We start from the raw sequence: 26571 nt of genomic DNA, 5'->3' as shown, positions 1-26571 counted from the left end.
AATGATATTTGCACAGGCAAGTGACTGGGACGTCTTTAGAGACAGGCGCATACAGTGGCTGTAATTTAGACCTCTGCTTCTTGGGGGTTCCATATTAGCATAACACATTCAGGGGAAAAAAAGTAGCTATTTTTCTGAATACATTAACATTTTCAAACATGCAGTTGAAAGTCCACAACATTGAGTCATCCAGCATCCAGTCAAGAAGCTCGTTTTTCATCAGTTTTAGATATTCCCATGTTCAAAGGTGTGCGATAGAGCAGGTGTGTTTCCTGTCCCCATTAACCAGGGTTTTCAGGTTTTAGCAAAATTTCCAGCTCAGCTATATCTCAAAAAATACATAGACCTGAAACTAGCACAAAAAAAAAAAAAATCTGGGAACTGGAAAAAGGAAACACAATTTTCTTCTTTCTCTCAGCCTTTGCATGGAAAACAAGGGCACCTTGGTGCACATTCATTTCACACATTTCATTACGGACTTTATCCACTCCATAATCCCCCTCTCCTTCTCCCAATCATTGCAAAATATCTTACTATAGAAATGGCTCTACATCATAGACACATTGTCTGTACTTACACTTTGCCTTTGTTTGCAGAAATCTATCAGATTTAATTCCACTTATTTGCTATAAAGCAAGATCCCGGCTGGCCGTGGAACATTTTTAAACTAGCCCAATTTTGGCAACCCTGTCACTGACTGTCCTGTCTGTCGCTTTTCCCCTACGTATGGGGCAGAGTGATTCCTGCCCCAATGAACTTCTATTATCGATTATTGCCACTCCCATTTTTGACCACTAGGTACAATAACAACACCAATCGACCTCAAATGATTGCACAACATCTAGAAAGGCAAGCAAATCAATGGATCATCACCTTATATCTATCTAATAGCAAATGCTTTTACATTTCTGGTCACTCGAAAGAGCGAAGCTGTATTTAAATGGAATTTAAAATGTATGGGAGTGAATGAAGATTAAAATTTGTTGAACAGCTGATACATATGGTGACTCTGCCCATATGGATGAGCTGCAAGCACCCTGTCTTCATTAGGAAGAATGTTAGCTAGCTGACTGTCCAAAGTAACATTTATACCCTGGTATGCAATTTATGCGAAGAGACAAATGTTTCCCTGGTATGTTAATTCCCTAAAATGGGACTTTCAGTCAATATCAGTATCCAGGACAGCTGTGCTCTTTTGTTTCATGACGTTCAGTGGGAGTGGTGTGAGAGAAAGCATTAGCTATACACTAGACATTTAAAAAAAAAAAAAAAAGCCACAATTTTAAACTCAACTGCTTTTTTAAATTTTTTTAAATCAACTCCAGGTGCTTAATGGTCAAGGTTTTAGAGATTTCCTTTAGCGACTAGCAATTCATGTTATTGTTAAATTTAACAGTACTGACTGCAATTTAAATCTAAGCAAAATAATAATTCTAATAAATCTCTGCTGTGTGTTTCCACATCAGGAAATTACCAGGACTTCCAGGCAGCATGAGACAGAGATTACAGATATGACAGAACAGCCATAACACCCCTCCCCCATCTCTCCCTAGTGCATTCTCCATCTCTCTCTCTCCTTCTCTCCTTCTCTCCTTCCCTCTGGCTCTGTGACTCACACCATCCCCCACCGCTTGCCTCCTGTCCATCGATTTAACACGTTTTTCCTTTGACCTGGTTTCTATCACTCCTCCCTCTCCGTCTCGTTCTCGCCATCTCTCCATCTCTTCCTCATCTGTGTCTTCAAGCTAGGGGTTGGTGTAAAAAACAATGTTAATAATACTGCCTCCAGGTCATGAATTCTCTCTAGCGGATACCTGCAATCACTGGAGAACACATGCACATGCATGTACGCGCAGCAGCCGTCTCTGCAGCAGCTCGAAAATATAATGCATCAAAAAAATGCCTATAAGCAGGCCTTCGTTTGTAGTCAGCAGGAAATGCTGAACCTGAACAGTCTAATTCAGTACCCACTATTTTGTTTCCACATAAAACAGAAAAAAAAAGTCTGTTGAAGGAGAGAGTGAAAGTAATTTGCTTGGATTGTTGGGTGATGGACAGAGAAGTTTGCTGTTACAAACTCCTGATGGACCATGATGCTGTAATACGATCTGAAGGTCATGACGAGAGCTGCCTCCTGCCCTGCAGCTGAATGAGATTCAGTTAATACAGCTAAGCTGTGTGTGTGTGTGTGTGTGTGTGTGTGTGTGTGTGTGTGTGTGGGTGTGGTTGTGTGTATTTAGATGACCTATATGCAAGTTGAGCACATGAAATATCTCTAGGGATGTACATGTAATTCTGCAGAAATAATAGTTTTTATCTGTGTGTGTGTGTGTGTGTGTGTGTGTGGACTATGTAATGATGGTGTACTTGACTTCAAATGATGGTTTCAAATGACATACCATACAAGAGAACCAAAGTGCATCAGCACGCGACGATAAAATTGGACTGTGTTGAACAACTCAGAAAACTCGTACAGAAAAAAAAACAAAACAAAACAAAAAAAAACATATATGGACATACAGTATGTGGACACCAGGAAATAAAATAAACTGTGGTGTATACTATATAAAGAATGAAACAAAAGGAGATGCTGTTTAGGAAAATAATCCATGATAGCATAATATGGTGCAACCTGACACGAAGCAGAGTTACCGTTACCGTCAAAGAAGTATTTTGCAATGAAAGCACAGCTAGAAGTGTTTTATTCTCTTACACATTCTCACACCAATTTGCTAATGACTACATTTTTAAACTAATTAATGAATTACTTTTTAGCACGATTCTCGAAGGCATTTCTACAATACACAATATGTATCATGATACATTCACAAACTGCCAGCAAGGCAGTATTGTTGTACTGATAGAAAAAAAATGTGTTTATTATTAATCAAAATGACATTTATTTGGATTTTTTTATATTTAAAAAATAACATTTTTATTTATCAAATAAAAAAACATTTAACACTGAAAAAAGAATAATTTTAACATCACATCGGCTGCCTCCAGTCAGTGCTAGTATTTACAAATAATACTATAATAAAGATATCTAGAAAAATATATACGGTGTTATAGTTTATCAATTATTATATCGTAATATCATCCAACCCTACTTTTACTGTTAAACAAATTAGTTCCTGTTATCACTTACAATATAGCAGTTCTAAACTGTCGTTCCCTCACGAGCCTCTCTTTTTCCTCTGTCTTTAAGATAATAAGAAAAAACACAGCTTGTCAAGTTGTGAAGACTGTCCTGTGGTGGAAAACCTACTGACCATAACAAAATGCTAACACCTGACACACTCTCCATAAACGTTAAACATCTTACAGAAAACTTCACCACATCAACAAGTATAATGTTTTCTTTGTCAAACAATAAGGCGTTTTTAAACCTTTTATTAGGCTTAGATTACGTGGCGCGTCCGCCTTGTGTGCAAGCTGTTACTATAGAAACAATAATGTATTAGAACGAGTGCATTAATAAAAAGCTGTGATTTGCCTTGCAGCTGGCATTACTCTCAGAGCTGCTGTTATAGAAAAGTAATCAACACATTGTGACCAGTCAGAATCGAGAATTCAACAGTGCTGTGGAACAACTGTTTATTGTTCAGGGCTTCTGGGATGTGTTCATAAGCTTGTGCTACATGGATTAGACAAAAAAAAAAAATTGCAAAGAGACTTGCAAAATATTTCTCTTACAGAGAGTCTCTCTATTCGGAGAAGGCGCTGATTTGTCTACCCTTGACAACTATTTATGAACTGCCTTGCAGATTGTTTATGTCAGCTGAGAGTTAACGGTAATTCGCTATACCATGTGGGTATGCCTTGGAAGTGCTATGCTGCAAACTTCTATAAATATTTGGATGTAAATTCTATTGCTTTTTCTGTAAATCTAGAATACGACATTGTGCGTGTGCACATTAGCGGCCCATTAGGTTCAGAGTTACAGCTGGTGCATTGATTCGGCTCTGAAAGCTACGCTGTCATTGAGAGCAGCCTTTAATCATTGCCGCAGCGTCAAAGTCTTTGAATCAGACTAACCGCTGTAAACACATGAAAGGTAAATCAGCGTTCGATGACGGAGCTCGTGTGTAGTTATATACATTTAACCAAAGCTTGGCTGGATTAAGTCTTGTGCCTGCTTTTAAATGATCCTGTATTCTATACACATCGGATCTGTAGAAGTAACACATAGTTATTTTAAGGTCTTCGTTCTCCTACACACACACACACACACACACACACACACACACACACACACACACACACACACACACACACACACACACACACAGAGAGAGAATCCATTGCCTTAAAGGAATATTTTATCCATCCCATATTAACAATAGCATGCTATGGACTATTTTATTAACATTTGCTTATTATAAATTATGTTAGAATTTTGACTGAAATAATTCCTTAAATCACTTTTAGTTTGATAAGAAATTAAATTTTAGATTACAATTAATTAAAAAGGCTTGAATGATTCCCAAAAAAATTCCATTTTTGCAGTTAAACCAGCTTTATCCATTTTTCTTTGTCTGTTTTTTTTCTCCCCTGCTGTACGGCAGATTTAAGAAAAGCCTTTCTCTCTCTCTCGCTCTCTCACTCACTCACACACACACACACACACACACGATGTGCTAGGACATGTAGCTGCAATAAACAAAACCAGCAGAAAATTTACACCCACCCTACACACACACACACGGACATTCTCTCTCTCTCTCTCTCTCTCTGTCCGTCTCTCTCTCACACCTCCCACCAGCCAACCAATTAGCCCTGTGTTTATAACAGCCTGCTGGCACCAAGTCAAGCTGTGGGCAAGCTTTTGGTCGGCAGCTCTCGGGTATCGGGTATGAGAGTAAATTTGAGCATAATAAAATACTGGACAAACTAAAATCATCAATAATTATAAAAGTAAATTGTCCATTAGCTACAATTCACTCTAAAATCAATTTTGATGTTTGTTTCTGACGACTGTTTTAACCGGTACTAATTTAGTTATCTAGCTGCCGATTTAAATTTAATCCTAAACTACACAAAATGTGGTTTTGTTCTTTTTATGATTAAGTACTGTTAGAGACTGGAAGCTGCAGCAGTTTTATGCACTTAAAATCTTACAGGAGTATCAAAGCTGAAACTGAACAACACACAGCCTTATGATGATGAATTTTCAATAACAGCAGCTCTGGCTGAAAGCTTTATATTAATGTGCTCTTTCTAAGAGCTACACAATCTTTTTAATGAATTATAAAATCTTATCTATTACCTACTTATCACTTGATATTGATGGAAAAAAGCAAACAGTGTTCAACATTAGATCAAAGTGTCTCAGCATTTGAAGCACTTTAAATGTAATCCTCAAATAGGGCTCATGCTACCAAAGTACTGCCAGCTAAAATATCTAAACTTTAATCACTGATATCGGTTCTTCATCCACACAGAACCTTATAATTTCAATGTCTTGTGATCCAGCTCTTTCTTTCATCCTTCTTACAAGCCGATCCATGTTAGCCTTCAATCAGTCGTGCATGTGCAAACATGCAGCGTGCGCTCAGGGACTGAAGAGGAATGTCCGCCTTGCACAGGCTCTACCATGGCACTACGCCTTTAAATGTCTACGCTTCTAGATTCAACTCTGAGCGAGTAAAAGAGTAAAGCCCCCGTTACAACAAACACTTCCTGCTTCAACTTAATCTGCAGCAGTCTGAGTTACAAGTATGTTCTGTTGCCCGAGTAGTTACGAGGAACATGAAGGGATGAAGCAGAACCATATGTGTGTGTGTGTGTGTGTGTGTGTGTGTGTGTATATCTGCCTAGCTCGAGACGTGTTGAAATAAAACAAAGTGTTGACAGAAATGTTAATGAAAGTCCATCAGTTTGATCACTTCTGCTAGTTAAACCGCAAATGCTGCTGAATCGGAATCTGAGCAGTGCAGGCAAATCACACACTTCTCCAAAGCCTCTGATTCTGAGGAAGGAAGGATTTGGGGCCTTGTATGGGGAAGATGATTTTCTTTTTTTGAAAAAAAAAAAAGAGAAGAGAAGCGAGTCCCCCAGCCTGACAGACAACATGATGCTTGAAATGTGATTTGTGGCACTCATAAAAACAAAACAAAACAAAAAAAAAACCATAAAGCCTGGAAAAGGGATTTTCTTTCAGATTTTCACAGAGCATCCTTAATCCGTTAAAGATATGCAAAAAAGAAAGAAGATTGACAATTTAATTGCAAAACAGACTAGGATGTCAGTGTTGAGTCTTTTCATTTCATGCGACAAAATGGATTTGCACAATTACCCTTTTTTTATACTTGTACTATTACAGCTGAAAGCCCTTTGCTATACTGATTTCTAGATCAACCTTTGGCCCTTAAACACAGTGATGCACAAGAGCAAATAATGTGGTCTATTAGAGCAAGTTAAAAGATTTCCAGAACACAAAAGTAATTAGTGAGTAATTAATTTGTGCTTGCACAAGAGTGTATATGGACGTAGGGGTGTAAGTGGATTCCACCGGTGTCAGGTCATGGAGCAAAGGGCAAAGCTGGCATCATGCCTGGCATGAGCGTACATCAGTGGTTGCCAGATCAGATACTGAGAGAGGCCAAGCGGCGGCAGGACAAACCAGCGGCCGCTGGGGATTCCAGAATGACGGCACTCAAATAACATTGGAGGTTGTCTGGATTACAATCACTTTGACCATCAATAGCTGGTAATAACACCTGCCAATGTGCACTTTGCCACTAATTACTGCACGTCTGTTGCAGATCATCACAGTGTAGCTGTTTCTGAAGAAAACTGTTGGGGTGAAAAGTCAAAGAATCTCATACATCTCAGGATTCTATTATGTATTTTCATTTAGTATGTATGCTTAAAAATAACGTGCTTCCCGTTTGTACGAGACATTACGCTGCTGCTACTATAGAGCACGCTTCTGAATCTGCACTACACACATCAGCTGATGGTAGAACGGTGTTTACTAGGCAGAATCAGAACAAGTCTCCTGCTATAAGTAACAGTCACCTCACGATTAAACATAATGAGATAAAATAAAGAGTTCTCAGCTGACACGTTGGCCTAAAGCTTGCTGACTTTGTTGATGATTGTAGATGAAAAAACGTTGTTGATGATTATAAACTCATTCGTTTCCCAAAGTCTGTATTAACACATTTAACTAGCTAACTAGCTCACCATCTTGTTACCATATTACATTAGCTACCAGTTTAATATGTGTATCTCTTAGAGCTGCTCATATCTTCATTATCTTGGCCCATATAAAATAATATGTATAAGTCTAATATTAAAAGATTAAGATTGTAGTAACTCATCATGGTGTGACTCATCAAAACACACACATCTAATGTGTCTGAGATTGTTCTCATGCAAGCTAATAAATTACTGAGTCATTAGCAGAGTCACTTGCACAATGCAAATGAATCATTTTGCAAAGGTCAACATTGTGGCCAACAATATAAATATGAACGAATATAAATTTGAATATGATGCTCATCATTAAACTAGCAATGCCCAGCACTGATTTATAATAATGCATTTAATTATATTATTATTCTTTCCGAGTTTTTACAATGTTTCAGTTGTCAATGTTTAAAAAAAAAACAAAAAAAAAAACATTTCTTCCAATTTTCCAGCACAAATGTAGAATGACATTTATGCTTTTATGCCTCGGGTTAATAATTCTTTCGGTTAAATAAATAAATAAATAAAAACCTGGACTAGCCTTCGTCTAGTTGTGTGTGTGTGTGTGTGTGTGAGCTTGTGCACAATAGTGTGTCTTACCTCCCTGAGCTCCTGGGTGATGGTGGACAGGCGCTCGTTCTCTGACTGTGTGTTGGTGAGGGTGTTACGAGCCTGCCTGAGCTCGGTCTGTAGCTCCTGCACACGCTGCTCGTAGTACGCCTCCTTACATGCCGACTCCTGGAGCAGAGATTCCTCCCGACTCTCACCATCGGCTGCCACTTTCCTCTGGTTGGAGTGAGCCTGTCCGAACGCCTGGGGAATAAAAGCATGTCTGGTTAGGTTCCAAAGCTGCAACTTTCCTGCTAATAACGAGTCTCTCTGATGTATAGCTGCACTGCATTCTGGATCTACAAGTCCAACATTTGTTGTTTCAACTACTTCTATTTCTCATTAATATGACTTTGGACATCATCGGAAAATGCTGAATGAGAAAAGAAACGCTTGCTCGTTTGGAGCTAACAGTAAAACGTCACCGATATCCCTTTTGGTTTAATTTTTCCCCCATTTCCTTCACCAGTGTAAATACACTAGCCATGTTCCCCTGTGACAGCAAGGTACACAACCACTTACAACATTTCAGCACCAACCAACAAATTATCACTAGAATCACTAAACACGTTAAATTTCAATAAAAATATATTTAATTTAAAAGTTTCAGGGTGGGCGTTTCGCCTTTCGTAATGCAAGCAGAAACAAAAGTGTACTGGTGTGTAGTGTATGCGTTTGCAATAAGATCAGGATGTAATTCAGCAGGTTAGTTAATCTCACATAATAAAATGTGCTCTGTCTACTCTGTCTGCTTCCAACTGATAAAAAAGGGCATCGGTGTCTTTAGATAATCTTTCCAACCGCCGTCTGATTTCACTTGTTAGTTTATCTCCTTAACACAAAGAGAAAAATCAGATGTTGTGGTGTGAGGTTTAAAAAAAAAAAAAAATAAAAATAACACACACCCTCAAGGGCCCCAGCTCTCACACGGCTTATCTGAGCTTACCGAATTATACATCAGTTTCTCACAAATCACTGATCTTGATTAGACCCACACAAAATCTGACCTGTGGCCTACTCCAGGACACTGCGATTGCAAACTTCCTGTAATCTAATCTCTCAGACTTGGACTGCAGCCAGGAGATTGGCTGTTCAGATGAAACACGTGCACGCTTTGTTCAGGTCTTGCGCAAACTTGGACAGGATTTGGACGACTTTGCTCTGCCCTCATGACAATGGCATACCTCTGTTTAATAGACTTCGCAGACGTGTGGCATGAATAAACAAGAAATGACAAAAAACTTGACTTCAAGCTTGACGATTTGTTTTTGAAACACAATAACACAACCTTTTACCTCTGTTTAAAAAAAAAAAAAAAAAAAGATGATAATCATATACCAGTTTGCCCTTTGTTATTACACTGACACTGGACAATACTTTCTCGGTGGGCTAGCGAATTAACTTATGACTTGTCCACCCCTGCCATGTATTTAGGAATAACACATAAGGGGAGAAAAGGAGAAGAATCTGAGTCATGGGAGAAAATGGTGGCTCTGTGATGAGCTGAACAGCTTTGATGTGGGCCTTGTTTGAAGTTGCTGACGTCCACAGCAACACAACTGACTATTTGTTTTATACACCAGTGAGTTTGGAGTTTGGGAGTTATGCTCTATATTCTCATACACACAGGTATCTCAAACATTTAGTAGGTGTTTCTATAGCAGAAGATGACTTTTTTTTTGCTAGCACTCAGAGCTTGACATTTGATCTAGTTTTGAAATACATAACCCAGATTCAAGTTCCACTTTCCCTCACACCATGACATTTTCAGAAAGCAAAAACAGTAGATTGATTGTAAGATTTAGGCCAAAAAAACAGGTGTAAGCATATTTAATTTAAAACTCATCATATGATGACTAGTGCTTTTAAATTGCAATGGTAAATTTGGTTGCCCCAATTAATGAAAATATACAGTATACTACAGCTAACTGACCAGCGTTATCTACACGGGTGCTTAAAATCATTTATTTCAATTCAAAGATTAATACACTTAAAGGAATATACTGTAAGCTTATCATATTCAAATGTGAAAGAAAAGCATGATTTCCTGGCAAGTGCAATAACACACTGTGGCTCGTAAATTGGACGAATATTAACTTAGAATTGTGATTTCAATATAGAGTAAAACAATTATGATGAGCATTTAAGCCGTAATTGTCCAGGAGTGAGAGATTTAACCCTTGACCATCTTACGTCATGACTGAGGAAGAGATAAAGCAAAGAGGGAATGAAAGAGTTAACAGCTGACTATTGAGCAGCCTCTGCATTGCAGCTCTGGTATTCTGCAGAGGAGAGTCTCCTATCTCTCTCGCTCTCTCTGTCTCTCTCTCACACACACACACACAGTGTAAATGTGAATATACACCCTCTGAGACCCCCCCATGCCACACAAACAATGTACACAGAGCTACTATAATGAAATGATAGCGCCCAGGCATGAAGTCTGGAGCAGATTTCCTGGAAGTCTATCCACTGCATGTTCCAGCATGCCCTGTGCATAACTCATTCCACAGGACTTTGCTCTGGGACACTGATACACTACTGTGTGCTAGACGATGCTCAACATTTATGACTGATTTACAAGAATTAACACCTTTCCAGAAATCATCTGGAAGTCCATGCAACAGAACAGCTCATGGAATTCTGAGAAAATAGTCATTTTGGGAAATAAAAATATCATATACCTGAGAAGCCTGCCTTGTTAGTGCTAGTCATGCAGAACGAAAGACGAAGGTCAGCATGTCTGCATGTACAGGATAAAGTGTGCGTGCGTGCGCGTGTGTGTGTGCGGTTTTCTTCCCTCGTGCGACTTTGCTTCACATGAAAGCCTGGTCACCCGTATGCAAAAATCAACCGCATTCTCTCCTTCACTCTCTTACACATACATCTGCATGTAAAATCCAGTCAATGTTTTGAAATCGAGCATTTGTCACTACACAGAACATCAGGAGTCAAAATGAAAAAATCTTGATAAGGCAATGTTCAATCCCCTATGCCTTCACTGTTCACTTTAATAGGAACACCTGTACATTCATGCAATTATCCAATGAGCCAATACTGTGGTAGCAGCGCGATGCATGAAATCATGCACATACAGGTCAAGAGCTTCAGTTAATGTTCACATCAAACATCAGAATGGGGAAAAGTGTGACCTCTGTGACTGTGACTTTGACATTGGATGCATGTTGGCTTGAGTATTTCAAAAACTACTGACTTCCTGGGATTTTCACACACAACACTTTCTAGATTTTACACAAAATAATGCTGAAAAAAAAAAAAATGGCCAGACAGGGTTGAACTAACAGGAAGGCTACAGTAACACAAATAACCACTCTTTACATCCATGGTGAGCAGAAAAGCATCTCAGAACTCAAAAACCATCGATCCTTGTGGTGGATTGGCTACAATGGTCAAGATTGTATAATGTGCTATAATTGACATGTCAGCAAAAAGCCGACTACAAATACAACACAAGTACACATATTTAATGCTTGAATGACCTTTTTGCATTTGCAATAAATAATTATTAATATTTCACTACTATGAACATAGTGTTTTTTTCTGACAGCCCTAATTTCTCTCTTTTTTTCCCCCCAAATCTTTTTATACACATTCTCAGAGGGCATGTGACTGTGTGAGCCCTGCCCTATTGAAGCCTCCAAAATACTTATTGACCAAAATTGTGTCAATAAGTAACAAGGCACGGATTAGCATTTTAAAAAGGGTGAGATAAAACACTGTTAGCACAAGCAGAAAGGGAGAAAGGGGCACTGTGTGCTAGCCACTGGAAAAAAAAAATCCTTATCGATTTGTCTTTCTCTCTAACACAGCCACAGTAAACTAAATATTTTTAACACCAACCAGTCACAAAACAGTGGGACTGGAGAAGGTTTACATTCTCTCTCTGTCTCTAACAAACACACATCCACACACCACTCTTCACATAACCATGTAATCACACATTTATTTTCCCTAGATAAAGAGCTGACTAAAGAATGTCATATACACATATTTGCCTGCATGTACACATGTACACGAATTCCACATTTCATCCTATTATATACCATATACAATCGCTTCGGTCAGAGAGAATGCATCGACTTGGACTGCGGAGGTAAAAACAGCTTATACACAGCAGATAGAGAACAGTAGCAAGTGTGTGAGAAATCACTCCAACCAACAAAAGTGTCATTATGGTTTCTCTGCCAATTAGAGAGACAGAATAAAGGAACACGAGCCACACATATGGTTATCCGCAAATCCACGTGGTGTGACACCGCACACACTCATCTTTCATTTCCTCTCTAGACATTCACGCTTTCTGAATCCCCTTCACCACTACAGTATCTCGTCCATTACTGAGCTTTGTTTTCGGGTTTGTAGTCATCTGTATTCATCCGTTCTGCCTTCCCTTAGCATGTCTTTCCCATGACATCAGTCTCAGCCTGCGCAGATGACTTATCCAGCTGACCCACTTCCTGCTTGGGACAGGAAGGCAGCTGTTTCTTTTCAAAGTTTACCAGTGTGGTGTATAGAAGGAACTGATCATTTTAGAAACTTAGCATGAGGCAAAAAAAAAAACAAAAAAAAAAAAACAAAAAAAAAAACAAAAAACTGACATTTAAGTTTTAGAATCTAAATATAACTCTGGTGAGCCACAAGTCCGCCAGATGGCCTCTGGTTTTAAAATGCCTTGATGTTGATTAATTTTCTAGAACAGCAGCTCTGACAGTAGTTCTGAATGCATGGTTTATGTTAATGCGCTTGTTCCAACACATTTTTATAGTAGCCACTTACACAGCTACTTGTATCCCAGACACACCTCATCACCTGATTAAAAACGTGTGTAATTGTTGATATGGAGAAGTTTTCTGTGAGGAGATATTTATTTAATATTTATGGAAGGAGTCTCCAGTGTCAGGGCTTTGTAACAGTCAGAGTAAACTAAAGCTGTAACTAAGTTTTCTGCCTGTGTGCTTTGCGTTTTCTCAGTAATGCCACAAGCTGCAGTTGTTGTCTTACTGACTTCAAGAAAGAGGAAAAAAGAAAGGCTGGTGAGGGAATGACTGTGTATAGCTGTTAAAGTAAGTGAGAACAGGAACTAATGTGTTTTGCAGACATTGCACATTAAATGTAAACTTAACTTAATAAATAATACATTGTGTCATTGTTTAATGAATAAAAAACTGCATTTGCTGACAAATTGCTGTGGTATAAGAGGAATAAAACACTTGATGTTACATGATGTTCGAGAAAAACACTAAACTTCAGGGTAGTAACTGTTGATTGTTGATTATTTTCCTATAACAGCATGCCATGTCATGTTTTATTCCTTAGTTAAACAGCCAGATTGAAATAATTACAGGCAAAATATTCTTGTTAATCAGGTTAACACAGTTTGAACCGCATGTACTTGCACATGAGCTTTTACAAAAGAGCTTTTACATTTCCTTCAAACCAAACATTGTGTGAAAGAGAAAGAGAACATATAAGAATAAGTCAATAAAAAAGTCTACCTCTCTGTGACGTGCTTCTATAATTTGTTATTACATGTGCATGTGAAATATATGGCTTGTTGTTCTATAATCAGCGTCTCGTTAATCTAACTCCAGACACGCTTAATCAAATCTCAGCCTGGCAATGCACGTCTAATCAAACAAACACTGCAGTTAATCAACTGCACACGGGGTGCACGTGGGAGAAAGACCAAATCCCTGCATCTCATACAACAATACTTGCAGACAACCTAATGTTCACTAAGCTTCATCATATCTGCATGTACGACATTGCAGCATTTTATTACATGAATATTAGTCATGAAAACGCTGTGGGGATTTTGGTGGAATGTTATAGTGTTTATCTTGGATATACTAAACATATTTTCAGTGGTTCTCTGGACATAATCAAATGTTTTCCATGTTTAAAAAAAAAAAACAGAAAACAGAAAACAAAAAAAAAACGAAAACAAAACAGGGACACTCCATCACAAGCACACACACGAAAAACCATTAATGAGGCTGAACCACCCATTTAAATGATGGTTATGTAAGCTGGTGTAGTCACTGCTCGTTTGAGTGAACGCCCAAAAGAACCCAAACTCAACTGGTTCCCACAGGAACACTGGCATCCATCCTCATACACACTACACACCACATAGACACACACACACACACACACACACACACACACACACACACACACAACACCACACACACCACATACACCATTTCTCAGATTCTTAAGAAGCTGGCAAACATCCAGCCCCTCCCCCTAACGGACCAACACTCTCACATACACCCGCGCATGCATACACACACACACACACACACACACACACACACACACACACACACACACACACACACACACACACACACACACACACAGTTTGTGGCACCCCTTCCACCTTGTTATTGATTCTGCCTATTCTGTTCGTCTCATGCAACTCAGAACACAATGAAAACAGAAGTGGGGCACTATATATATATTCCTGTATATATATATATATATATATATATATATATATATATAAAAACATACTTTGAAAGCATAAGCGTTTTCAGCAGGGTGAAATTCACTCAGGAAGACTTTGACTCGCTCACAGTGACAGGAATGTTGCAATAAGCATATACTCTGAGGTGTAACTCTACATTCACACGAGTAAACATTACAACAATGCTTCATTAAGCCTGTGCATGTGTGTGAGACGAAGCTGTGATTTGAACTGAGATTTTCTCAATTCGATGCTAATTAGGGCGTGATGTGGTGAAGTGGCAAATCCAAATTGGCTTGAATGCTTCCTTGGACCAATCCTATGGCACGTATGGTCACAACGTTTCTTCAGTTCTTCACTCACTTCCTTATGTGCACTTCGTTCCCATTTACTGTTTTATATGCAAATGCATCTTGTTGTGCCATATACCACGTCTCATTATGTACAGAGACATTATAAAAAAAAATAATAAAAGCTTGGAAGGAAGAAGCAGAGATTGTTGGTGCCTCTGGCCTCAAGTACTTTCTCTTCAATCAAGAAGCCTGAGGATGAAGTGGATATAAATCAAACAGGCTGAAACTAGTGTCTGGCACCATGAGAGCACTGGCTTATTGCCCTATTTACACTGCGTGGTGGTTGTGGGTTGGTCGTCACACACCCGCAGGTGTCACCCTGCAATCAGGGTGTGTGCAATGAACAAGAATGGCAACTAACTGTGTGCCTTTGCCCACGCAAATTCGCCCTGAGATTTAGCGCTTATCTTGTGCGATTAGAACCATTGCCAGGAGAAAATTGAAGGGTGGATCCTGATGATCCTGACGATTAGGAGTTAGACGAGATAATTGTTTTTTCTCCCTCTCTGTTCTTGTGCTGCTCAGAACTGAGAGTGATTAGTGTGGTATACCAGTAACCACCATCTGCTCGTTCATTCACACACACAGCACACACACACAAAATTATTCTTTCCATTCAGCATTATGCTAATAGGTACCCTCACGCTTTTGTTTTTAGGGTCTTCCTTTTCCATTCAGAGCCTTTTTTATTGACACTGAGCAGTGAACATCACACTCTGTATCTCTTCTTTCAGCATTTTGGTGTCAAGAAAAGTTAACAATGCATCACTACAACATTTTCAATATTTTCACCACAGTGTTTCCCACAAAGAGCTGATAATTTGGTGCTGCGTCCAAATAAAAAGGCATTTTATTTATTATTCTATTCCGAGAAATTACAACGGCTTGTTTCTAATTTGACAATTGCATGAACACAGCTTGTGGGACTGAGAAGCCGCATAGAACTTGCTCTCTGCTTGACATGAGCTGAAACAAAGAAACAAAACTGCAGTAATTTTCTCGATCCATCAGCTTTTGCACAAGGGCCATGATTTCTTACAGTACATTTCACACAGACCTGCATAATCTCAGCTTGTACCCATATGCTGGAAACACAGCTCCTGATTCGCCATCAACGTGCTAAATTTAAAACATTTCTAAAAATATTACCAGAATATATCCGAATTTCAGACATATCTTTGACTACAGCATCCTTGATCAGTCATATGTCCAGGAACTGCATAAAGCAACGTAGGTTTATATATTTTCATCAAAGGAAAGCTAAAGATAAGCTAAATATATCTGAAGTAAACGTAGAAGTAGTAACTCCATTAATTATACCATCAAAATTAACTTTATGTTTAATTACATTTATCCCCCAACCCCCACTGAAATATACTGAAGCACTGGACTATTTTTGGTTGTTCACACAGCTGTTTTCTTTTTGTCAGGACATTTGTCAGGCTGCATGCCAACCAGAATCACAGAATCAAATTAATTATCATGTCTTCTCTTCCCGGTCTCGCCGCCCCTCTGGACTGCTATTTCACCCTCAACCCGGATGCTACTCAGTACTCAGGGCCCCTTACTGAAGTAAACAGGAAGCAGGAATTCAATGGAAGGGAAAAAGGGGGCAGAATCCTGAGATAGATGCTGGACGAGTTCAGGGATAAGCAGTGAATATAAGACAAGACATGTTTATTGTTGCACGGCTACAGCTAACACACATGTACATACATAAATGTTCATACTGTCTGTGCCGTGTGCAGTGTGATCCAAACATCTGAGTCCATTCTATCATGGTATATTTCTCGAACAAGCCTGCAGGATTCTTTACATTATAAACTGAAAGCACATAATGGATTCTATATTGGGTGTAGTTTCCTAAGGCACAACACCACCGTGCTACACGCAGATAAGTATTTCAAATGCATTACCATTTGAAACAAAAATATAGCAGGAAGCACATGATGTTTGAACAGGATATTCAGTTTAAGATTTCTCAAACAGCTAATTGTCTCTATGTTACATAATTATTCTCTAATAACAAACAGAGGAAACGTTGTATTAGCTTTTTGAAAATAAAACGGTTAATAGTGGACCCTAGTGCAGCCTACACTAGTGCTTCATGTGTTTATGCAAGCAAATCTGGAGACCGGCACGTGACTGGAGATGTGAATGATCCCTATTGTCCGACTTCTTCCATTTGGAAGATATCACCAATGCTGGTATTCACTTTACATGAATTTGCATAGAGGAACAGTTTCCATAACTGACTTGCTGTATCATACAACACGGAGCACCAATGTAAAGCGAAAGACCTTTCAAAAGGACGTGAGGCAGGAGATCTCGGTGCCGTGCGGCCATCCTAACTCTGACTGACGACATACGGCTCCTGCTGATGATAATAGATGAGGTCAGCTGCTCCTTTTAGACTCACTTCCTCTCTAAGCTAACCAGATTACCTCTTCTTCCCTTCCTCTCTTTTTCTGAAGGTTCTGTACACAGACATTCACCAGACAGAGCACTCACACACAAACAGTAAATGAGTGCACTCATGTTTGAAGGCTCAGATACAAACATTTTTGAGAAGTTTAGTCTTACAGCTACAACTAGAACGACGCTGTTTACCCCGTGTAGTGGCAACGTGGAAAAAAAAAATAAAAAATGGTTGCAAGCAACACCATCACCCACTACTCAGTGTAAGTAAGTAGGGTAATGGGCTAGTGTGAGAGACACTCATTTAATTCACATTCCTATCAGCCTCAGGGTACTGACTGTGGAAAATCCCTCATGCCGTTTCAAAGGAAAGTCCCATTTGTTAAAAAGAGCAATGCTGTTTCTGAGTCCACTGAGAGACCCAGATGCACCATTATTCAAAACGTTTTGTTCGATCAAAACACATCAACATGAAAAATACAGCACGTCACCGCCCAAAGCTTACTAGCTCTCTAACACACACACAGCCGATATATCCGGCCTAAGCTGCTAGTCTCTGTAAGCCAGCCGACTGAGGCCATGTGAGCAGAGATCAGCCGCTGCATTCAAACCCATTTATTGTAGATTAGCACTTAATTGCGTCCTGTCACTCTCACTCATTCATACGCATGTGCCTTAATTCAGCATACATTACGCTTAATTTAACTGTCCATAAATACACAGAACTTTGCAGATCACACCTTCGCAGACACAGCCATCTATTCATAGCATTCTAAAAATATTTCTAAACCATGCACACCCAGAGCACCTTATCATCATCTCATGGTTCAGTGTGTTTTTTTTTTTTTTTTTTATCCAGCAGAAACGTAGTTCATTTGGTGTTCATCTTTATAAGCTGTGTTTTGCTGTGTCCTCTTATTCTTAAAAAAAAAAAAAAATTCAGTACAAATAAAGAGGAATTAAAATTAAAATCCTTGGACAATCTCCAACTCCAACATACATCCTGCATCATTAACGCTCATCTCAGTTTCATTTATACACGTCTTTTCATATGCTAAACATGAGAGGCCAATTCTAATCTCTTGATTTACACGTCCAAGAAGCAATCCTTTGATAAGATGGTGCCCATCTTCTGAGGAGCCCAAGAGAGGCCTATTCAGGTACAAGAGGCAGCTCTGGGCTTGGCACCTGCTACAACTTTCCCACGCCAGTGTACGGTGCCAGGATTACGCTAAGACGCAAAAACCTTGACCCAAAAAAAGAAATAAGGAGGCTCTTGAGACATTAGTCTCAACCTGTTTACAGTCTCTTAAAGGCATGCCAAGACAATCTATGTTGTTTTTAAGTGTGTAATTAGCACCTTTAAAAAAACAAAACAAAACAAAAAAAATCCTGCCGATGTCTCAGCTAATGGACAATTGTTCTAATCCACAAGCAAGAGACAGGTCACACAGGCTGTATTGTCCTTTTAAGACATTTATGGCATTGACCATCATGAACAATACGAGCATGCAGCTGCTGCAGTGCTGCAGTATCAGCCGTGGGAGTGTGTGTGTGTGTGTGTGTGTGTGTGTGTGTGCCTGTGTGTGAGCAAATGTGAATGCTTTCACTGTGTTCTCCACACACCCTACATAATGCCACAAGGGTCTTTGTCATGGCAACAGAATGAAGGGTGTTTGTATTCGTGTGTGCCTGTGTGTGTGCATGCGCGTTCATGTGTGTGTCTTCATGGCCTCTCGAATTCCCTCATGATATTCCCAGCTAAAGCCTGAATGAATCAAATCAGGCAACACTGATCAGCAGCATCAGTTCTCCTTCCTGCATCATCAACAGCTTGAAGTCTTCTTATACATATGTACACACACACACACACACACACGTGTATATATATATATATATATATATATATATATATATATATATATATATATATATATATATATATATACACACACACACACACGCTTTTATATATTTTCATCTATATTAATGATAACAATCTGAGACTTACACAGACATTAAATGCTGATTAATACAAAATAGCTAAGTACATAATGCAAGAAATAAAATAAAAAATGTGTAAAAACTTTGCAAATTTTCCTGCCAGCACAACTCATTTCCATTAAATAGATGTTTTTAGCAATAAAATCTTCATCAATTAAAAAAAAAAAAATTATTGTTATAAATATATAACTTGTAAATGCCATTTCCCTTGCCTACATCAGCAAACAGTGTCTTAAATTAAGACTTTTGCCCACCCAAGACTATATAAATACACGCATGGACCAGCTGTTCTGTGTGCCAGTGTCAAGCGTTAAGTCAAGGAGGACGAAAGGTCATGACCTCTGTCTTTGACACTCTGCAGGGGAATGTGTGGCACAGAGGAAAACTGACCAAAGGCAACCTTGAGAAGTGGATCAATTAAGGTCAAACTGAGACAAGCTCAAACAACAAAAGGCAGGATTAAGGAAGCTGGAAGAATGTGATAAAGACAAGACTGCATTTCTGTGAGAGGAAAAGCACAGACATGCCATATTCAAATTGCTGGTCATCCTTTATAACCGCTACTTTGTAACTTATTAACTAATAAATAAATAAAATAAAAAATTGGCTATGCTGATCAGCAGCAGCTCATAACCATAGATTTAGACAGTCATCCAGCATACAGTGTAGCAGCTCGTTTACAGAGATTTAGATGTACCTTTGTTCCCAGTACCGTTTAAACGGTTGCATTCGCACCGACAGTGAGCACTAGGAAGTGACGCAAGCCGGTCGACAGCGATGTCATTTGTGCACGGCGTTCAACAACGGAAACAAAGAAGAACAACGTAAACAACCGGAGGATGGAGGACGCTGTGATCGGAGCTGTGTTTTTGTTGTGTCTTGTGTCCATCTATCGCTGTTCTCCATACTTGCGAAATAAGTTGACACTACAGTATGTTTATACGGCGTTTTAAATCATGGCGGGTGAGGGTGTTTTCATACGCGTTTGGCCAATCAACGTCTACTTACGTCACATATAGTACCAGTTGTGCTGGTTAGACCCTGCTCTGGAGTAGGAGCTAATTTGGTTCTCGAAAAAGGTAGTCCGGTACTAAAATCGCACCCAGTTCCGGAGGTGCGAAAACGCCAAAAAGTGGGTAGTTCCACAATTAGTTCAGGTACTATGAAAAGGTTCCCGTGGTGCGAAAGGTCCTAATATCATTAACCAGGGTTGCCAGGTTTCATCAAAATTTCCAGCCCAACTACATCCCAAAAACCACACAAAAGACATGAAACAACCCCAAAAAATTATGGAACTGAAAAAGAATCAAATTTTTTTTTGTGGAGGAAACAAGGTCACCGCGGTGCACACGCATTTCTGATGTACAGAATTATCCACTCCATAATCCCCCTTTCCTTCTCCCAATCTCTGCAATGTATCTTACAATAGAAATGGCTCTATATCATAGACACACTGTCTGCACTTACACTTTGCCTTTGTTTGCAGACTTTTTTTTTTTTTTTTTTTTTTTTAGATTTAATTCAGACTATTTGCCAAAAAAAAAAGCAAAATCTTAAAGACCCTGTCAAAAACTGTTAGGTGGTATCTGTGATATCTGGCACTGTTAGCAGCAGATCCTTTAAGTTCTGTAAGTTGCAAGGTGGGGCCTCTATGGATTGGGCTGGTTTGTCCAGCACATCCCACAGATACTTGATCGGATTGATATGTGTAGCAGGGCGCATTATCCTGCTGAAAGAGGCCACTTGGTCTGCAACAATGTTTGATGTAGGTGGTATGTGTCAAAGTAACATCCATATGAACACCAGGACCCGAGGTTTCCCAGCAGAACATTGCCCAGAGCATCATACTACTCTTCCCATAGTGCATCCTGGTGCCATGTCTTCCCCAGCTAAATTACACATACACACCTGACCATCCGCATTATGTACAAGAAAACATGATTCATTAGACCAGGCCACCTTCTTCTATTACTCCATGGTGCAGTTCTCATGCTCACATGCCCATTGTAGGTGATTTCGGCAGTGGACGGGGGTCAGTATGGGGACTCTGACCGGTCTGTGGCTACGCAGTCCCATACGCAGCAAGCTGCGACGCACTGACACCTTTGTGTTGACACCTTTCTATCATAGCATGAACTTTTCCTGCAAAATTCCTACTGCACTCTGAAAATTAGTACCCAGTCCAGATAGAAATCTCTATAATCTTACAAACAGATTGACTTCTGTTACATGTCCTGTTTAGTCATCTTTGTAGGCATATCTGGAAAAAGTTTAAATATTTCCTGCAATCATGAAATGATGGATACTGTAGAAGATGCTCTAATTTAACAGAATTTAGATGGTATGGGTCACTAACACTTTATCTCTGTTCTGTCTTCAATGGAAATCATTCAAAAGAGCATGATCTAATCTCACAGGCTCAGTAAATGGGTTGTTATAGAGACAGCTACAGTTATAAAGCTCCGTTTTTTATTCACATAGGATGCAATGTTCTAATTGCTGTGTTTATTAACTGGGGCTGGACAATATGATGATATAATATCAATAGCATGAAAAAAAAATTTAATTACTAAGGATAAAGTGTTCATTTTTACAGATTTTTAACTGTTTCACACCAGGGTTAAATATACTTTTTTTTTAGTAATAAGTATAACTGCACTCTTGCTCGTGTGATATTGCTTTTATACAACAGTTCTATAAACAAGAAACTAATATCGAGTAGGTGATTTTAGATACGATATATCGTTGTGTCTAATATCGATTTTAGACACAATATGGACAAATGTTCTGTTTATTTTTGCTCCGCTAGCGGAAACAGATTCCAAACAAGCCACGCTCACTTTATAGCACGTCGGCTAGCTGGCTAGCTAGCTCACATTGATTTGTACATTCCTGTTAAATTGGCATCCCTTCTTCTTTTTCATCTTCATCTGATGAGTTTTCATATTTTAAGTCAAAAGATACATTCCTGAAAATTATTGCTTGCCATGTCTGCTGATGATGTGCTGATGAAGTGGAATTTTACGTGGCGAACACAGACGAGTGGAGTGATACACACAGAGAAACGTCCCAGTGTGGGTATAGGAAATATAGGCACTCTTGGTACGCTGCTCGACCAATCAAATTAGAGGACCGGAACTAACTGTTGTGTAACGAGACACATATCCTGTATTGTAGAACTGCCTTTGAGAATGGTGATGTAATATTTTTGCCCACCCCTACAATAAATAAATTAAGGATCCAGTATGCAATAATGCCATGTGATATTACTCATTCTGATTCTGCTTTAGATACGCAATTAAAAGAAAAAAGATAACCATCAGTTTCTAATATAGCAGAAACTAAAATAGCAGTTTCAGAATAGCAGTATCATGATAAATTGTCAAAATAGTTTTCTGAGACATCATGATATTAACTTTGACATTTTTAAAATAATTACATAAATGTTATATTTAATTAGTTTATTTTAATACTTTTACTCATTATCAACCAAATAGAAGTAGCTGATTGATAATCTTTTTTTTTTTTTCCTTTCACTCTTAACTAATTTATTTTTGCACACATTAAACAAAAGTATCAAACTCAGTTTTACACAGATTCTTTTTAAATGAAGAGGGACGAAAAGGGCCAACTGCTGAACATTCCCCTCAGACAACACTGTGTGCAACAGCTGTTTCAGTCTCTAACAATACACTTTCATAAATCTGTCACACTGTACACACCCAAAACCTTTATCACTCATTCTTTCTCTTTCAACACACACACACACACACACACACACACACACGTGTATATATATATATATATATATATATATACACACATATATATAGAGAGAGAGAGAGGGAGAGAGAGAGGGAGAGAGAGATAGTTTTGCTGCAGTAATTTTTAGGGAATGTCATTAATGTTCAGCAGTTCTTAAATAACATCTCACTGATCCACTGAGAGGAAATATTTAAAAGGCCTTCCTTCCTCTTACCTGATAAAAACATAACAGAGAGATAGACATGAGGTTCCAGAACTGGAAATTGACCAAGTTGGGAATAAATCATGTTAAGAACCTGCTGTGATATTTGTGAATCAGTGGGAAACAGCATTCGAGTCATGTTGTATCATGTAAGCACTTCATATGCACTGTCCATTCGCAGAATGATCATTAGATTAATTTCTCTACACTGCAGTGTTGAACATTTAGTGGTCTACTGATGTGGGTGAAGATAGCCAGTTATTCCACACCATAATGTAATGTATTACTACAATACATAGCAAACATATTACATTATTTCAGCTAAACTTGACTTGTGTTTCTCTGGACAATACCTTAATGTCTTAAATTCAACTATTTTACAAACGCTGACACTCATTTCAATCAAAGATTTTTATGAAAAATTTACCAACAGAAAGATCATCATGACATCTCAGAGCAACAAAAATAATGAAGAAATCAACGAGGCCTAGTTAAGATCACTTGTCGTGATCCAGAAAATAAGCAGATGTTCCTGATAAAAGAATAAAAGAAAAAAATGGTCTTTGAGATGATAACGAAAGCCACATCCTGCTTTCCAGTAGCCATGTTTTTCACAGTGAAAGATTTACTGTCTTTTTGCCCTGTTTCTATTTTTGGGGAGAACCGGTAGAATGGACGAGAAAGCGCTTGAGCAGAAACTCCAGAGAGAAAAAAAGTGCACAACACTAATGAGACAGAAATACAAAAAGCATGACAGACTGGTGGAGAGAGAAAAAAAGACAGATGACTAGACTGCAGTAAACTGCTTTAACATTTCAACGACCTCCTCTTTCCCCTTTTTTTGCCCTTGTCTTCTCAATAAGGGCTTTTCAACTGCAAATATTTTCACCCTCACTCCATATTTCAGAAAGATGTGTCAGTAGGCGCCACGGTGCCGACATCAAACGGTGGTTTTTGAGCTAAGGCAGTTGCCAGAATGTGAAATATAAAGCATAATCAGATAACATGCAGGCTAATAGAAGACAATAGCGATGAAGTTAGTATAACCTTTTCTTGCAAGGATCCATAACTAAAAATGAAATTCCATGTGACAGGAAATGACTCACTGAGAGACTCACTTTAAGTTAAAATCACACAAATGTTGGGATTTGTGGGTAAAACTGAAATCAGTAACAAAACAAGTCTCTTGATTTGTTCCTCCTCGTTATTTAGAACAGGAATGGCTTATGAAGCAGAGATAACCACACACTCTGAATTCCATCCAGCTTACTCAGGCCATCCTACAGCACTTCATGTTTAAACAACAGCTTGCAACAGCGGTTGGTCTCTTTCTCTCTTTCACCTACTTCTCCGACTATCTGACTCACAACACAAAACATCAGCCTGATTTTCTTAGCAGATAGAGAGAGATAAAAAGTAATAATAAAAAAAAAAAAAAAAAAAAAAAAACCACCCTCAGACTACAGAGCTGTCATTTATCTGTAGAGCTGATTCTACATTCCCAGCATGCCTGTGTGGGTCGTAACTCGTTTGGCTGGCTCGTCAATCTTTCCAGGCGGGAAAGGGACAACTTCCTGCTTAAGGGGAAAAAAAATTCAAACTGAGCCCGCCATTTTTCTAACCGTGCTATATGAAGTCACAAGATAAAGCTTTATGATCTTTGCTTAAAAGGAGAGAATAGCTTTAAACTATCATTATAGACATGCTATAAAGGCACACACACTGTACCTAAAGTACTTTCTTCAAATCTATTAAACAGTGCAAACCAGATCCATTTATTTGTTTATTTTTATTTTATTATTTTAATAATAATCATTTTGATCAATTACTCATCTCTCCCTTGTCATTTTTTGCTGGAATTCTCTATAACTTTCTTCCCTGTCGTATTATTTTCCCTTCTTTCTACATTTTTTTCCTGCATTATAATATCTGGTCTACTTAGAGCAGATTTGAGGAGCTCACAAATCAAGTCACCAGTAAAGAATAAAAAATAAAATGGAAAAAAAAATCTGTAATTTCAAAAATATTTCTAATTTCAAAAACTAATGTTTGCTCAAGTGTTAAATCCAGAGTCATAGCATACATAGACAAAACACCATACTCCTATTCTATTAGAGTGAATTATTGCAAATAATAACAATTAATAACAATTAAAATAATAATGATGGTTTAAAGTATTACTTGTTAAATGGCGCATGCGCGTTAGTATCGCGAAGACCGATATCGCGATAATGAATAATAATTGACGTATCACACAGACCACAAGATGCCATTAGAAATGTAATGAATTCTCTCAGCCTGTCTTCGGGTGACCTTGTCGAGCAGAGAGCCAAAGAAAGCATTTCTCAGCAAGATATTGGCTCTAAATACAAATAAGGTCGCTTTTATTGACAAAAAAAAATAAAAAATACGTTCAAATTACGAACAAAGCCGAACGCGCCTCGGTAGTAACCGTTAAACGGGTTAACGCCATTCCTCAGACGCTACAGCCAGACACTAGACACTCAACATTAGACACCTAGAGGTTTTTATTTTAAATAAATGGTTTTTAAAAATAGTTTAGAAATAGCTGTGAATGTGTAGTAACCTCTCTAAGCTGGTCCAGTTCTTGTCGGACGCTGTCATATTCGCTCTCCAGCTCGTCGTACTGCTGCTTGAGCGCCTGCTTCTCCTCCAGCACCGCGAGCCCGTACTCCGCCGCCTGGATCTTCTCGCGCGTGGTCTCGTGCAGCTCGCAGGTGAGGCGCGTGATCTCAGCCAGCATCTCCTCCGTGGACATCTTGGACAATTCTCTCTCTCTCTCTCTTGTGAGGAAAATCACCACAGATGAACTGCAACCTTCAAGGGTGTCTCCGACAAACCGTTTTTATTTGTTGTCGGGGCGAATAATTTAGTTTCTTCTATGTTGGAACATGTCAGCTGTGAAGCGACAGTATGTCTTTTTTCGGGCAAGAAGCTATTTTTTTCTTTTTCTTATTATTATTCGTTCTTGTCGTGCTACTCCATGACGATGGAGAGCTCTTCTCCTCTCCTCTCCTCTCCGCTCCTTGCCCGTTAATGAGAGCTCTGTCGCTCTCTCTCTCCTCTGCTGTGAGGAGCCGTCAGCTGGCCAGGACTCCATCCAGCTGGGAGTTATGATGTTACACAGGATTTGTGGGAAATGTAGTGCTCTTTTCAGGAAAGCTAGTGCGCATATGGAGGCGAAAAAACTCACATCCCATGATGCAACGCAGGGGGTGTGTGCGCCTGGATCCCGGAAGCGCTGTGCCGAGAGTGACGTGGAGCTCCAGGTGAAGCTGCAGTGTGTAGAGAGCGCCATCTACCGGCAGCACCTGCTGTTTTAGAGCTGTAGGCTACATACAGCTGAAACTAGTCAAAGTTCAGTCGCATGAAATTCCTAAAATTTCTGGATAAGCAGCTAACATGATTAGTTCATGAACTATAATGAATACACATCTGTTTAGAAGCTAATTAACACTTTCACTAGCACCATGGACTCAAGTCACGTTTTTCCAGCTGACTTTGTAAAA

The 26571-nt window shown here is 38.9% G+C and overlaps 1 protein-coding gene across 2 annotated transcripts in view; it reads right to left on the bottom strand.

Moving 5' to 3' along the window:
• The window catches only part of zgc:171572 (protein bicaudal D homolog 2), a 47679-nt gene extending 21483 nt beyond the window's left edge, over positions 1-26196 (bottom strand). Inside the window, exons 1-2 of one of the 2 annotated variants that reach the window (XM_026925264.3) lie at positions 25629-26196; positions 7798-8010 (exon numbers count right to left, since the gene is read on the bottom strand). In XM_026925264.3, coding sequence (XP_026781065.3) covers positions 7798-8010; positions 25629-25820 — 405 coding nt within the window. In that variant the 5' untranslated portion in view covers positions 25821-26196. The remainder of the gene's footprint in view (positions 1-7797; positions 8011-25628) is intronic. The other variant, XM_053235985.1, reaches the window with a different exon arrangement.
• Between the last annotated feature and the right edge of the window lie 375 nt (positions 26197-26571).

Source organism: Pangasianodon hypophthalmus, chromosome 8 (assembly GCF_027358585.1).
Source record: "Pangasianodon hypophthalmus isolate fPanHyp1 chromosome 8, fPanHyp1.pri, whole genome shotgun sequence".
NCBI lineage: Eukaryota > Metazoa > Chordata > Actinopteri > Siluriformes > Pangasiidae > Pangasianodon > Pangasianodon hypophthalmus.
The sequence above is the reverse complement of the archived record's forward strand: the minus strand, read 5'-3'. Positions and strand labels throughout refer to the sequence as shown.